We start from the raw sequence: 15,535 nt of genomic DNA, 5'->3' as shown, positions 1-15,535 counted from the left end.
GCATCGCATCTCTGCGGCCTCCTCGTGCTTCTGCTATCAACAGCCCCTGCCTGCTCAAAGGACAGGAATGTGTCCAAGTCCTCTTGCTGTACCCTGAGCCTGAGCTCAATCCAGAGGACTCTGCAAGAGGTGGTTGTCAGCCGGAGCTTGCAGAAGCAGACGGAGGGCCTCAACTCGCGCTGCACTGTTGACAGTTGAGGCATAGCTACCCAGGCTTCTGTCAGCAGTTCCTGGAACCAGGTTGCAGTTTTCTCCATATCCTGGAGAGTTTGTATAGGAGGCTGAGCATCTTCTCTCTCCCCAGGTGGTCCTCAGGGTGGTGAAGGAAGGACAGTGTAGTCTCTCACCAGCTGCTCCCTTGTGCATATTCAGTTCAGCACTCTGGCTACCGCACCGTTGGTTTGTTGTGGAGAAAACATTTGGGAGCAATTCCAACTGCCTGCTGAGTGGTGTCTTCTCCATGTCCAGAGTGCTCGTCTGTAGGACAAGTGGGCGTCTCTCATTTCCAATAGAACAGCAGGCCTGTGAGCCGATCTTGCAGCTCCCACAACTCCTGCAGTGCCTGCTCATAACTGTCTGGATCTTGCACCAGGTGCTGGAGGAGGTTGAGCGGTCGGGACGCTCGGAATTCCTGCGGCAAGATGATCTCCGCAGGCACATCCTCATTTCCTATGAGGAAATGGTTCAGGCATTTCTCCTCCACACAGCAGCACAGGTAACGCAAGATGTCATCCATCCGCTGCAGGAAATAGCTCCCATGCCAGCTTTTCAAAGGGATGGCAGTCAGGAGGTGCATGAGCACTGTCCTCAGCTGGTAGGGAGAAAAAGTCTGTCCCGCCAGGATGTGGGCACCCACTTGCACATATGTGAGGTTGAAAGTGTTCCACTGGTCACGGGTGGCTATGTGCTGGAAAAACTTTGCCTCAGCCACCGCACAACTCTGTGGCCAGGTTGTGCTGGGGGTAAAAGCAGCCTCTGTCTCCTGGCTGCTCAGAAAGATGTCCGTATTTTCTTGCTGGACGCCAAACACAATCTCAACAACGCAGGCTGTTTTGTGGATGTCTGTCAGATGAATCCTGCAGGAGCGCCCGGACGGCATCACATTCATGCTGCACGTCTCTGCCTCAGGCATGTATTTCCAGGCACGTGTGATCAGCACCTGGAACCATTGGACAGTCTTCTCCACATCTAGGTAGGCGTCCTCGCAGAAGTCACGTAGTAGGCTGGGGTGCTGATTTCCCAGCTCTTCCTTGGAGGTGTGGAGGAAGCACCGCATACCCATCTCCGGCTCCCTCCCGCACGTGCATTCCAGATCTACGTGGATGCGGGAGTTCCTTGCTGGCAGCTCCCCTGCGGCTCCCAGATCAAGGTGGAAAACGTGCCCACGGGGGGCCGACAGGGGCACAAGCAGGCAGAAGATGGGTTCCTTCTCAGGGGGACACCAGCCTTCATAGGCACTGCCCACCCCGATGGGGCGCTCTGGCACCGGAAAGAAAGTATCTGACACCAGATACTGGCATAAGTTGATGAGGCGACCAAATAGGAGGAGTATCTGCTCACAGTTGTCTCGATGAATTTGGTCTGGCCAGAGCGCATCAGCCTGTTGCTCCTCCTGCTGCTCCTGCTTACTGATGGAGCTCTCCTCATCACTGATGTCTTCTCTTCTCTGGAACTTTTTATAGATCTTCCACATGAACCAGAGAAAAAGGAAGAGAATGCAAAGAACACTGCAAACCTTCCAGTAAGGCAACACAGAGAAGAGCAAGGCTTGAATATCCACCCTGCTCTTCTTCAGGTTGCTCTCTTCTAATTGCGGAAGCGGAAGCGGAAGCTTTTCCATCCGCTTTCGCAGAAACACCTCACGCATGCGTTCAAGAAGGTTGCAAACCTTCTGGTAAGGCAACACAGAGGACAAGGCTCGAATGCCTATCCAGCTCTGCCCCAGGTTCTCTACGTGCTGCCACTGAAGTGTCATCTGCTCTTGCAGAAACACCTCACGCTCACGCATGCGTTCCAGCGTTTCTGCGTCCAACTCATCACCAACGAAAGCCACTGTCAGCGCCAACAAGGCGAAGAAAAACGCCAAAGCCATGATCTGGAAGAGATGAGAGAGGGGAGGTCAGTGGGGCTGGGTGGGAGCTCGAGCACGGCTGGGGGAGCGGGTCCAGGAGCCACAGCCCCTGGGCTCAGGTAGGAGCGGGGCCGAGGGAGCTGGGAGGCAGCGGGGGCTGAGGCCAGCGCCGCTGCTGGCTGCCCAGAGAGCCGCTCACAGGCTCCCCTGAGCGCTCGCTGCCGGCACTGCAGGCTCCCAAACCCCTCGCGGGCCGCAGGTCGCGCCCGGCCCAGCACAGCCTTCCCCCTGCTGCTGCACTCACCGCTGGCCCAGGCCAAAGTGGAGCAGCGCTGCCCGCTGCTGGCCTCGATGCCAGCGCCGCATTGTGACGCGCTGTGCCGTCACAGACGCTCCATCCCCACCCTTCGGCCCCACCCTTTGGCCCCCCCTCAGCTGCCCTGGGCCTCCATGGCCGCGGCATCGGCCCTGTTCTGAGGCGCGTGGCCGGACTGGATTTCCTTTGTTTCCCTCGGGTTTTACTGCAGAGAAAGCAGTTGGCTTCATATGTTGTGCTACCCTAAGGGGCGATTACAGATTAAACACGTCTTGTTCTTAACCTGACTTTTTTGGTTGCATTTGCTTCAATTTCTTCAGTTTTTGTTGATGCAATATTCTTTTCATTATCAGGTCCACTTTAAATCTCAATCTTTGTCCACTCTTGACTTCTTGACTCAAGAGAGGGATCTCTGAGACGAGTGTGTTTCTGCCTGTCTGCAGAGCAGTAAATCAAGTGGGCCTGTCCATCTTGAGCCTTGTCTATGTTTTTCTGAGTTCCCAGGGCCTCCCTTAGGTTTGCCTGCAGTTAGACTAGTTTTCACCAATTCTTTTACTCCTTTAAGGGATCACGACAGACTAAATAGCACACATTATGGGCAACTCTTAATGAGTATGACTGGATATTCCAGGATCTGAATCAGAACTGTAGTCTCTTGTTTATGTGAATCTTTATTCAATGTAGTTTTAAAATTTTCTTAAATGGCGTTAATTGGAGTAAACAATTCTGATCTTAATAAGCAAGTTCCTGAGACCGGGGAATGGGAGATTCCCCTTTAGTCAGGGAAGAGGTGGTCCGTGAGTGCCTAGGAAACATTAAGGTCCATAAATCCATGGGACCTGATGGGGTGCATCCGCGGGTGCTGAGAGAGCTGGCGGAGGTTGTTGCTGAGCCTCTCTCTGTAATCTGTCAGAGGTCTTGGAGAACTGGGGAGGTGCCTGAAGGCTGGAGGACGGCCAATGTCACTCCAGTCTTCAAAAAAGGGCAAGAAGGAAGACCCGGGTAACTATAGGCCAGTCAGCCTCACCTCTGTCCCAGGGAAGGTGATGGAACAGCTTGTGCTGGATGCCATCTCCAGACGACTGGGTGATAAGGAGGTTATCAGGAGTACTCAGCATGGGTTCACCAAGGGGAGGTCGTGCTCGACCAACCTGGTGGCCTTTTATGAAGATGTCACTAGCTGGGTGGACAGGGGGAGGGCGGTAGATGTAGTCTGCCTTGATTTCAGTAAGGCTTTTGATACTGTCCCCCATGACATCCTTATAACAAAGCTGAGGAAGTATGGGATAGATGAGTGGACAGTGAAGTGGGTCGAGAATTGGCTGACTGGCAGAGTGCAGAGGGTTGTTGGTGGTGGTGCGGTGTCTGGCTGGAGGCCTGTAACTAGCGGCGTCCCCCAGGGGTCTGTACTGGGTCCGGTCTTGTTCAACATCTTCATCAACGACCTTGATGAGGGGATAGTGACCACCCTCAGCAAGTTTGCTGATGACACGAAGTTGGGAGGATTGGCTGACACGCCTGAAGGCTGTGCTGCCATTCAGCGAGACCTGGACAGGCTGGAGAGCTGGGCAGTAAGAAAGCGGATGAGGTTTAACAAAAGCAAGTGTAGAGTCTTGCACCTGGGTAGAAATAATTGCATGCACCAGTACAGGCTGGGGGAAGACCTGCTGGAGAGGAGCTCTGCAGAGAGGGACCTGGGCGTCCTGGTGGACGACAGATTGACCATGAGCCAGCAGTGTGCCCTTGGAGCCAAAAAAGCCAATGGCATACTGGGGTGTATTAAAAAGAGCGTGTCCGGCAGGTCGAAGGAGGTGATCCTCCCCCTCTGCTCTGCCCTGGTGAGGCCTCATCTGGAATACTGTGTCCAGTTCTGGGCTCCCCAGTACGAAAAAGACAGGGATCTCTTAGAAAGAGTCCAGCGGAGGGCCACTAAGATGGTGAAGGGCCTGGAGCATCTCCCCTTTGAGGAGAGACTTAGGGAACTGGGTCCGTTTAGCCTTGAAAAAAGAAGGCTGAGAGGGGACTTGATCCAGGTTTATAAATACCTGAGGTGTGGGAGCCATAGTGGTGAGGCTGGTCTCTTTTCAGTAGTGCGTGGGGATAGTGCTATGGGTAATGGGATGAAAGCACAGCATAGGAAGTTCCGCACAAATGTGCGGAAGAACTTCTTTACAGTGCGGGTGACGGAGCACTGGAACAGGCTGCCCAGGGAGGTGGTGGAGTCTCCTTCTCTGGAGATATTCAAGACCCGCCTGGACGCCTACCTGTGCGACGTGGTGTAGGGAACCTGCTTTGGCAGGGGGGTTGGACTCGATGATCTCTAGAGGTCCCTTCCAACCCCTACAATTCTGTGATTCTGTGATGTATATTGCTGACAAGAATTGTATGGTGGTCTTACATAAAATCTGAAAACCAAAATTTCTTCCCTCTTAATGGCTGTTAAATGATTCTTGGGATCAAGAAATAGCGTGGTTAACAGGAACCTATGTCACTTTCTGGATTACTTCCTTCATTATGCTACAACAGAATGGTGGCACATGTGAAGGACTGTATAGAGAAGGAAGACAGGAGTGTTACTTTGGCTTACAGATCAACACTTTTTACTTCTCTCTCCAGTTAAAAGCATGGGAACATTTACTGTCTTTGGCCTAGCTGGCGGTTTTTAGTTGCTTTGGATTTGCTTAGTTGCTACAGAATTTTGGATGAATGGGAGGAAAGTCAGCTGCAATGACATGGGTTTACCCTGCCTTAAGTCAGATTAATGTATTTGTGTTACTTTTCTTCCTTGCCGATGTCAGTGCCAGCTCTGCAGAAAAGGGGGTCCTGGCCATGCCTTCACCATGAACCCAAGTTACAAAGCCCCAAATTAACGTCTAATGAACACAGTCAAGCTTAAAGCTAGCTTCTGCAATTGTTAGTCTCAGCTTGCCATCCACCGGTGTTCCAAAGCTGATGCATTAGTTTCACCAAAAGAAGGGCACATACACCACTAGTTTTGTTTGGTTTTTAATTTTTTTTTAATTTTTATAATTTTTTATAATTTTTTAAAATTTTTATGAATTTTCTAAATTTTTATTAATTTTTTATTAATTTTTATTAAATTTTAATTAAAACATATATATCGAGGAAACATCGATGTATATGTTTTAATAATATGCGTTTTCTGATCTACATTAACTATATTTAAGTATTTAACTATATTTTCAGTGTGGACAAAGATGATTCTTCTTCACTCCATGTGGTCCCGGCATCTAAAAGGCATATGTAGAAATGCCGGTGGCTACCAGGATATGGGTCTAGCTGTCTCTGTCTCCTGGCTGCTCGGATAGATGTCTTCATGGTCTTGCTGTACTCCAAACGCTGCCTTAAGTAAGCAGCTTCTTTTGAAATCCATCAGATGTAGCCTGCAGTAGCGGCTGTTTCCCAAAGAAGTCTCTGCTGCATCGCATCTCTGCGGCCTCCTCGTGCTTCTGCTATCAACAGCCCCTGCCTACTCAAAGGACAGGAATGTGTCCAAGTCCTCTTGCTGTACCCTGAGCCTGAGCTCAATCCAGAGGACTCTGCAAGAGGTGGTTGTCAGCCGGAGCTTGCAGAAGCAGACGGAGGGCCTCAACTCGCGCTGCACTGTTGACAGTTGAGGCATAGCTACCCAGGCTTCTGTCACCAGTTCCTGGAACCAGGTTGCAGTTTTCTCCATATCCTGGAGAGTTTGTATAGGAGGCTGAGCATCTTCTCTCTCCCCAGGTGGTCCTCAGGGTGGTGAAGGAAGGACAGTGTAGTCTCTCACCAGCTGCTCCCTTGTGCATATTCAGTTCAGCACTCTGGCTACCGCACCGTTGGTTTGTTGTGGAGAAAACATTTGGGAGCAATTCCAACTGCCTGCTGAGTGGTGTCTTCTCCATGTCCAGAGTGCTCGTCTGTAGGACAAGTGGGCGTCTCTCATTTCCAATAGAACAGCAGGCCTGTGAGCCGATCTTGCAGCTCCCACAACTCCTGCAGTGCCTGCTCATAACTGTCTGGATCTTGCACCAGGTGCTGGAGGAGGTTGAGCGGTCGGGACGCTCGGAATTCCTGCGGCAAGATGATCTCCGCAGGCACATCCTCATTTCCTATGAGGAAATGGTTCAGGCATTTCTCCTCCACACAGCAGCACAGGTAACGCAAGATGTCATCCATCCGCTGCAGGAAATAGCTCCCATGCCAGCTTTTCAAAGGGATGGCAGTCAGGAGGTGCATGAGCACTGTCCTCAGCTGGTAGGGAGAAAAAGTCTGTCCCGCCAGGATGTGGGCACCCACTTGCACATATGTGAGGTTGAAAGTGTTCCACTGGTCACGGGTGGCTATGTGCTGGAAAAACTTTGCCTCAGCCACCGCACAACTCTGTGGCCAGGTTGTGCTGGGGGTAAAAGCAGCCTCTGTCTCCTGGCTGCTCAGAAAGATGTCCGTATTTTCTTGCTGGACGCCAAACACAATCTCAACAACGCAGGCTGTTTTGTGGATGTCTGTCAGATGAATCCTGCAGGAGCGCCCGGACGGCATCACATTCATGCTGCACGTCTCTGCCTCAGGCATGTATTTCCAGGCACGTGTGATCAGCACCTGGAACCATTGGACAGTCTTCTCCACATCTAGGTAGGCGTCCTCGCAGAAGTCACGTAGTAGGCTGGGGTGCTGATTTCCCAGCTCTTCCTTGGAGGTGTGGAGGAAGCACCGCATACCCATCTCCGGCTCCCTCCCGCACGTGCATTCCAGATCTACGTGGATGCGGGAGTTCCTTGCTGGCAGCTCCCCTGCGGCTCCCAGATCAAGGTGGAAAACGTGCCCACGGGGGGCCGACAGGGGCACAAGCAGGCAGAAGATGGGTTCCTTCTCAGGGGGACACCAGCCTTCATAGGCACTGCCCACCCCGATGGGGCGCTCTGGCACCGGAAAGAAAGTATCTGACACCAGATACTGGCATAAGTTGATGAGGCGACCAAATAGGAGGAGTATCTGCTCACAGTTGTCTCGATGAATTTGGTCTGGCCAGAGCGCATCAGCCTGTTGCTCCTCCTGCTGCTCCTGCTTACTGATGGAGCTCTCCTCATCACTGATGTCTTCTCTTCTCTGGAACTTTTTATAGATCTTCCACATGAACCAGAGAAAAAGGAAGAGAATGCAAAGAACACTGCAAACCTTCCAGTAAGGCAACACAGAGAAGAGCAAGGCTTGAATATCCACCCTGCTCTTCTTCAGGTTGCTCTCTTCTAATTGCGGAAGCGGAAGCGGAAGCTTTTCCATCCGCTTTCGCAGAAACACCTCACGCATGCGTTCAAGAAGGTTGCAAACCTTCCGGTAAGGCAACACAGAGGACAAGGCTCGAATGCCTATCCAGCTCTGCCCCAGGTTCTCTACGTGCTGCCACTGAAGTGTCATCTGCTCTTGCAGAAACACCTCACGCTCACGCATGCGTTCCAGCGTTTCTGCGTCCAACTCATCACCAACGAAAGCCACTGTCAGCGCCAACAAGGCGAAGAAAAACGCCAAAGCCATGATCTGGAAGAGATGAGAGAGGGGAGGTCAGTGGGGCTGGGTGGGAGCTCGAGCACGGCTGGGGGAGCGGGTCCAGGAGCCACAGCCCCTGGGCTCAGGTAGGAGCGGGGCCGAGGGAGCTGGGAGGCAGCGGGGGCTGAGGCCAGCGCCGCTGCTGGCTGCCCAGAGAGCCGCTCACAGGCTCCCCTGAGCGCTCGCTGCCGGCACTGCAGGCTCCCAAACCCCTCGCGGGCCGCAGGTCGCGCCCGGCCCAGCACAGCCTTCCCCCTGCTGCTGCACTCACCGCTGGCCCAGGCCAAAGTGGAGCAGCGCTGCCCGCTGCTGGCCTCGATGCCAGCGCCGCATTGTGACGCGCTGTGCCGTCACAGACGCTCCATCCCCACCCTTCGGCCCCACCCTTCGGCCCCCCCTCAGCTGCCCTGGGCCTCCATGGCCGCGGCATCGGCCCTGTTCTGAGGCGCGTGGCCGGACTGGATTTCCTTTGTTTCCCTCGGGTTTTACTGCAGAGAAAGCAGTTGGCTTCATATGTTGTGCTACCCTAAGGGGCGATTACAGATTAAACACGTCTTGTTCTTAACCTGACTTTTTTGGTTGCATTTGCTTCAATTTCTTCAGTTTTTGTTGATGCAATATTCTTTTCATTATCAGGTCCGCTTTAAATCTCAAACTTTGTCCACTCTTGACTTCCTGACTCAAGAGAGGGATCTCTGAGACGAGTGTGTTTCTGCCTGTCTGCAGAGCAGTAAATCAAGTGGGCCTGTCCATCTTGAGCCTTGTCTATGTTTTTCTGAGTTCCCAGGGCCTCCCTTAGGTTTGCCTGCAGTTAGACTAGTTTTCACCAATTCTTTTACTCCTTTAAGGGATCACGACAGACTAAATAGCACACATTATGGGCAACTCTTAATGAGTATGACTGGATATTCCAGGATCTGAATCAGAACTGTAGTCTCTTGTTTATGTGAATCTTTATTCAATGTAGTTTTAAAATTTTCTTAAATGGCGTTAATTGGAGTAAACAATTCTGATCTTAATAAGCAAGTTCCTGAGACCGGGGAATGGGAGATTCCCCTTTAGTCAGGGAAGAGGTGGTCCGTGAGTGCCTAGGAAACATTAAGGTCCATAAATCCATGGGACCTGATGGGGTGCATCCGCGGGTGCTGAGAGAGCTGGCGGAGGTTGTTGCTGAGCCTCTCTCTGTAATCTGTCAGAGGTCTTGGAGAACTGGGGAGGTGCCTGAAGGCTGGAGGACGGCCAATGTCACTCCAGTCTTCAAAAAAGGGCAAGAAGGAAGACCCGGGTAACTATAGGCCAGTCAGCCTCACCTCTGTCCCAGGGAAGGTGATGGAACAGCTTGTGCTGGATGCCATCTCCAGACAACTGGGTGATAAGGAGGTTATCAGGAGTACTCAGCATGGGTTCACCAAGGGGAGGTCGTGCTCGACCAACCTGGTGGCCTTTTATGAAGATGTCACTAGCTGGGTGGACAGGGGGAGGGCGGTAGATGTAGTCTGCCTTGATTTCAGTAAGGCTTTTGATTCTGTCCCCCATGACATCCTTATAACAAAGCTGAGGAAGTATGGGATAGATGAGTGGACAGTGAAGTGGGTCGAGAATTGGCTGACTGGCAGAGTGCAGAGGGTTGTTGGTGGTGGTGCGGTGTCTGGCTGGAGGCCTGTAACTAGCGGCGTCCCCCAGGGGTCTGTACTGGGTCCGGTCTTGTTCAACATCTTCATCAACGACCTTGATGAGGGGATAGTGACCACCCTCAGCAAGTTTGCTGATGACACGAAGTTGGGAGGATTGGCTGACACGCCTGAAGGCTGTGCTGCCATTCAGCGAGACCTGGACAGGCTGGAGAGCTGGGCAGTAAGAAAGCGGATGAGGTTTAACAAAAGCAAGTGTAGAGTCTTGCACCTGGGTAGAAATAATTGCATGCACCAGTACAGGCTGGGGGAAGACCTGCTGGAGAGGAGCTCTGCAGAGAGGGACCTGGGCGTCCTGGTGGACGACAGATTGACCATGAGCCAGCAGTGTGCCCTTGGAGCCAAAAAAGCCAATGGCATACTGGGGTGTATTAAAAAGAGCGTGTCCGGCAGGTCGAAGGAGGTGATCCTCCCCCTCTGCTCTGCCCTGGTGAGGCCTCATCTGGAATACTGTGTCCAGTTCTGGGCTCCCCAGTACGAAAAAGACAGGGATCTCTTAGAAAGAGTCCAGCGGAGGGCCACTAAGATGGTGAAGGGCCTGGAGCATCTCCCCTTTGAGGAGAGACTTAGGGAACTGGGTCCGTTTAGCCTTGAAAAAAGAAGGCTGAGAGGGGACTTGATCCAGGTTTATAAATACCTGAGGTGTGGGAGCCATAGTGGTGAGGCTGGTCTCTTTTCAGTAGTGCGTGGGGATAGTGCTGTGGGTAATGGGATGAAAGCACAGCATAGGAAGTTCCGCACAAATGTGCGGAAGAACTTCTTTACAGTGCGGGTGACGGAGCACTGGAACAGGCTGCCCAGGGAGGTGGTGGAGTCTCCTTCTCTGGAGATATTCAAGACCCGCCTGGACGCCTACCTGTGCGACGTGGTGTAGGGAACCTGCTTTGGCAGGGGGGTTGGACTCGATGATCTCTAGAGGTCCCTTCCAACCCCTACAATTCTGTGATTCTGTGATGTATATTGCTGACAAGAATTGTATGGTGGTCTTACATAAAATCTGAAAACCAAAATTTCTTCCCTCTTAATGGCTGTTAAATGATTCTTGGGATCAAGAAATAGCATGGTTAACAGGAACCTATGTCACTTTCTGGATTACTTCCTTCATTATGCTACAACAGAATGGTGGCACATGTGAAGGGCTGTATAGAGAAGGAAGACAGGAGTGTTACTTTGGCTTACAGATCAACACTTTTTACTTCTCTCTCCAGTTAAAAGCATGGGAACATTTACTGTCTTTGGCCTAGCTGGCGGTTTTTAGTTGCTTTGGATTTGCTTAGTTGCTACAGAATTTTGGATGAATGGGAGGAAAGTCAGCTGCAATGACATGGGTTTACCCTGCCTTAAGTCAGATTAATGTATTTGTGTTACTTTTCTTCCTTGCCGATGTCAGTGCCAGCTCTGCAGAAAAGGGGGTCCTGGCCATGCCTTCACCATGAACCCAAGTTACAAAGCCCCAAATTAACATCTAATGAACACAGTCAAGCTTAAAGCTAGCTTCTGCAATTGTTAGTCTCAGCTTGCCATCCACCGGTGTTCCAAAGCTGATGCATTAGTTTCACCAAAAGAAGGGCACATACACCACTAGTTTTGTTTGGTTTTTAATTTTTTTTTAATTTTTATAATTTTTTATAATTTTTTAAAATTTTTATGAATTTTCTAAATTTTTATTAATTTTTTATTAATTTTTATTAAATTTTAATTAAAACATATATATCGATGAAACATCGATGTATATGTTTTAATAATATGCGTTTTCTGATCTACATTAACTATATTTAAGTATTTAACTATATTTTCAGTGTGGACAAAGATGATTCTTCTTCACTCCATGTGGTCCCGGCATCTAAAAGGCATATGTAGAAATGCCGGTGGCTACCAGGATATGGGTCTAGCTGTCTCTGTCTCCTGGCTGCTCGGATAGATGTCTTCATGGTCTTGCTGTACTCCAAACGCTGCCTTAAGTAAGCAGCTTCTTTTGAAATCCATCAGATGTAGCCTGCGGTAGCGGCTGTTTCCCAAAGAAGTCTCTGCTGCATCGCATCTCTGCGGCCTCCTCGTGCTTCTGCTATCAACAGCCCCTGCCTACTCAAAGGACAGGAATGTGTCCAAGTCCTCTTGCTGTACCCTGAGCCTGAGCTCAATCCAGAGGACTCTGCAAGAGGTGGTTGTCAGCCGGAGCTTGCAGAAGCAGACGGAGGGCCTCAACTCGCGCTGCACTGTTGACAGTTGAGGCATAGCTACCCAGGCTTCTGTCACCAGTTCCTGGAACCAGGTTGCAGTTTTCTCCATATCCTGGAGAGTTTGTATAGGAGGCTGAGCATCTTCTCTCTCCCCAGGTGGTCCTCAGGGTGGTGAAGGAAGGACAGTGTAGTCTCTCACCAGCTGCTCCCTTGTGCATATTCAGTTCAGCACTCTGGCTACCGCACCGTTGGTTTGTTGTGGAGAAAACATTTGGGAGCAATTCCGACTGCCTGCTGAGTGGTGTCTTCTCCATGTCCAGAGTGCTCGTCTGTAGGACAAGTGGGCGTCTCTCATTTCCAATAGAACAGCAGGCCTGTGAGCCGATCTTGCAGCTCCCACAACTCCTGCAGTGCCTGCTCATAACTGTCTGGATCTTGCACCAGGTGCTGGAGGAGGTTGAGCGGTCGGGACGCTCGGAATTCCTGCGGCAAGATGATCTCCGCAGGCACATCCTCATTTCCTATGAGGAAATGGTTCAGGCATTTCTCCTCCACACAGCAGCACAGGTAACGCAAGATGTCATCCATCCGCTGCAGGAAATAGCTCCCATGCCAGCTTTTCAAAGGGATGGCAGTCAGGAGGTGCATGAGCACTGTCCTCAGCTGGTAGGGAGAAAAAGTCTGTCCCGCCAGGATGTGGGCACCCACTTGCACATATGTGAGGTTGAAAGTGTTCCACTGGTCACGGGTGGCTATGTGCTGGAAAAACTTTGCCTCAGCCACCGCACAACTCTGTGGCCAGGTTGTGCTGGGGGTAAAAGCAGCCTCTGTCTCCTGGCTGCTCAGAAAGATGTCCGTATTTTCTTGCTGGACGCCAAACACAATTTCAACAACGCAGGCTGTTTTGTGGATGTCTGTCAGATGAATCCTGCAGGAGCGCCCGGACGGCATCACATTCATGCTGCACGTCTCTGCCTCAGGCATGTATTTCCAGGCACGTGTGATCAGCACCTGGAACCATTGGACAGTCTTCTCCACATCTAGGTAGGCGTCCTCGCAGAAGTCACGTAGTAGGCTGGGGTGCTGATTTCCCAGCTCTTCCTTGGAGGTGTGGAGGAAGCACCGCATACCCATCTCCGGCTCCCTCCCGCACGTGCATTCCAGATCTACGTGGATGCGGGAGTTCCTTGCTGGCAGCTCCCCTGCGGCTCCCAGATCAAGGTGGAAAACGTGCCCACGGGGGGCCGACAGGGGCACAAGCAGGCAGAAGATGGGTTCCTTCTCAGGGGGACACCAGCCTTCATAGGCACTGCCCACCCCGATGGGGCGCTCTGGCACCGGAAAGAAAGTATCTGACACCAGATACTGGCATAAGTTGATGAGGCGACCAAATAGGAGGAGTATCTGCTCACAGTTGTCTCGATGAATTTGGTCTGGCCAGAGCGCATCAGCCTGTTGCTCCTCCTGCTGCTCCTGCTTACTGATGGAGCTCTCCTCATCACTGATGTCTTCTCTTCTCTGGAACTTTTTATAGATCTTCCACATGAACCAGAGAAAAAGGAAGAGAATGCAAAGAACACTGCAAACCTTCCAGTAAGGCAACACAGAGAAGAGCAAGGCTTGAATATCCACCCTGCTCTTCTTCAGGTTGCTCTCTTCTAATTGCGGAAGCGGAAGCGGAAGCTTTTCCATCCGCTTTCGCAGAAACACCTCACGCATGCGTTCAAGAAGGTTGCAAACCTTCCGGTAAGGCAACACAGAGGACAAGGCTCGAATGCCTATCCAGCTCTGCCCCAGGTTCTCTACGTGCTGCCACTGAAGTGTCATCTGCTCTTGCAGAAACACCTCACGCTCACGCATGCGTTCCAGCGTTTCTGCGTCCAACTCATCACCAACGAAAGCCACTGTCAGCGCCAACAAGGCGAAGAAAAACGCCAAAGCCATGATCTGGAAGAGATGAGAGAGGGGAGGTCAGTGGGGCTGGGTGGGAGCTCGAGCACGGCTGGGGGAGCGGGTCCAGGAGCCACAGCCCCTGGGCTCAGGTAGGAGCGGGGCCGAGGGAGCTGGGAGGCAGCGGGGGCTGAGGCCAGCGCCGCTGCTGGCTGCCCAGAGAGCCGCTCACAGGCTCCCCTGAGCGCTCGCTGCCGGCACTGCAGGCTCCCAAACCCCTCGCGGGCCGCAGGTCGCGCCCGGCCCAGCACAGCCTTCCCCCTGCTGCTGCACTCACCGCTGGCCCAGGCCAAAGTGGAGCAGCGCTGCCCGCTGCTGGCCTCGATGCCAGCGCCGCATTGTGACGCGCTGTGCCGTCACAGACGCTCCATCCCCACCCTTCGGCCCCACCCTTTGGCCCCCCCTCAGCTGCCCTGGGCCTCCATGGCCGCGGCATCGGCCCTGTTCTGAGGCGCGTGGCCGGACTGGATTTCCTTTGTTTCCCTCGGGTTTTACTGCAGAGAAAGCAGTTGGCTTCATATGTTGTGCTACCCTAAGGGGCGATTACAGATTAAACACGTCTTGTTCTTAACCTGACTTTTTTGGTTGCATTTGCTTCAATTTCTTCAGTTTTTGTTGATGCAATATTCTTTTCATTATCAGGTCCGCTTTAAATCTCAAACTTTGTCCACTCTTGACTTCTTGACTCAAGAGAGGGATCTCTGAGACGAGTGTGTTTCTGCCTGTCTGCAGAGCAGTAAATCAAGTGGGCCTGTCCATCTTGAGCCTTGTCTATGTTTTTCTGAGTTCCCAGGGCCTCCCTTAGGTTTGCCTGCAGTTAGACTAGTTTTCACCAATTCTTTTACTCCTTTAAGGGATCACGACAGACTAAATAGCACACATTATGGGCAACTCTTAATGAGTATGACTGGATATTCCAGGATCTGAATCAGAACTGTAGTCTCTTGTTTATGTGAATCTTTATTCAATGTAGTTTTAAAATTTTCTTAAATGGCGTTAATTGGAGTAAACAATTCTGATCTTAATAAGCAAGTTCCTGAGACCGGGGAATGGGAGATTCCCCTTTAGTCAGGGAAGAGGTGGTCCGTGAGTGCCTACGAAACATTAAGGTCCATAAATCCATGGGACCTGATGGGGTGCATCCGCGGGTGCTGAGAGAGCTTGCGAAGGTTGTTGCTGAGCCTCTCTCTGTAATCTGTCAGAGGTCTTGGAGAACTGGGGAGGTGCCTGAAGGCTGGAGGACGGCCAATGTCACTCCAGTCTTCAAAAAAGGGCAAGAAGGAAGACCCGGGTAACTATAGGCCAGTCAGCCTCACCTCTGTCCCAGGGAAGGTGATGGAACAGCTTGTGCTGGATGCCATCTCCAGACGACTGGGTGATAAGGAGGTTATCAGGAGTACTCAGCATGGGTTCACCAAGGGGAGGTCGTGCTCGACCAACCTGGTGGCCTTTTATGAAGATGTCACTAGCTGGGTGGACAGGGGGAGGGCGGTAGATGTAGTCTGCCTTGATTTCAGTAAGGCTTTTGATACTGTCCCCCATGACATCCTTATAACAAAGCTGAGGAAGTATGGGATAGATGAGTGGACAGTGAAGTGGGTCGAGAATTGGCTGACTGGCAGAGTGCAGAGGGTTGTTGGTGGTGGTGCGGTGTCTGGCTGGAGGCCTGTAACTAGCGGCGTCCCCCAGGGGTCTGTACTGGGTCCGGTCTTGTTCAACATCTTCATCAACGACCTTGATGAGGGGATAGTGACCACCCTCAGCAAGTTTGCTGATGACACGA

At 51.8% G+C, this 15,535-nt stretch overlaps 3 protein-coding genes across 3 annotated transcripts; all 3 read right to left on the bottom strand.

Moving 5' to 3' along the window:
- Positions 1 to 227: 227 nt before the first annotated feature.
- LOC146761537 (inositol 1,4,5-trisphosphate receptor-interacting protein-like 1) lies at positions 228 to 2,092 on the bottom strand. The gene has a single exon (XM_085542084.1). The coding sequence runs from the start codon at positions 2,090 to 2,092 to the stop codon at positions 500 to 502; it is 1,593 nt and encodes a 530-aa protein (XP_085398210.1). The 3' UTR covers positions 228 to 499.
- A 3,435-nt stretch (positions 2,093 to 5,527) lies between these two features.
- On the bottom strand, positions 5,528 to 7,612 carry LOC146761536 (inositol 1,4,5-trisphosphate receptor-interacting protein-like 1). The gene has a single exon (XM_085542083.1). The coding sequence runs from the start codon at positions 7,518 to 7,520 to the stop codon at positions 6,327 to 6,329; it is 1,194 nt and encodes a 397-aa protein (XP_085398209.1). The 5' UTR covers positions 7,521 to 7,612; the 3' UTR covers positions 5,528 to 6,326.
- Positions 7,613 to 11,354: 3,742 nt separating this feature from the next.
- On the bottom strand, positions 11,355 to 13,439 carry LOC146761535 (inositol 1,4,5-trisphosphate receptor-interacting protein-like 1). The gene has a single exon (XM_085542082.1). It carries the CDS (start codon positions 13,345 to 13,347, stop codon positions 12,154 to 12,156), a length of 1,194 nt encoding a protein of 397 aa, XP_085398208.1. The 5' UTR covers positions 13,348 to 13,439; the 3' UTR covers positions 11,355 to 12,153.
- Between the last annotated feature and the right edge of the window lie 2,096 nt (positions 13,440 to 15,535).

This window comes from Coturnix japonica, chromosome 3 (genome assembly GCF_054131305.1).
Source record: "Coturnix japonica strain WE chromosome 3, WE-NBRP24, whole genome shotgun sequence".
In the NCBI taxonomy this organism is placed as follows: Eukaryota; Metazoa; Chordata; class Aves; order Galliformes; family Phasianidae; genus Coturnix; species Coturnix japonica.
This window is presented reverse-complemented; position numbering and strand designations above follow the sequence as displayed.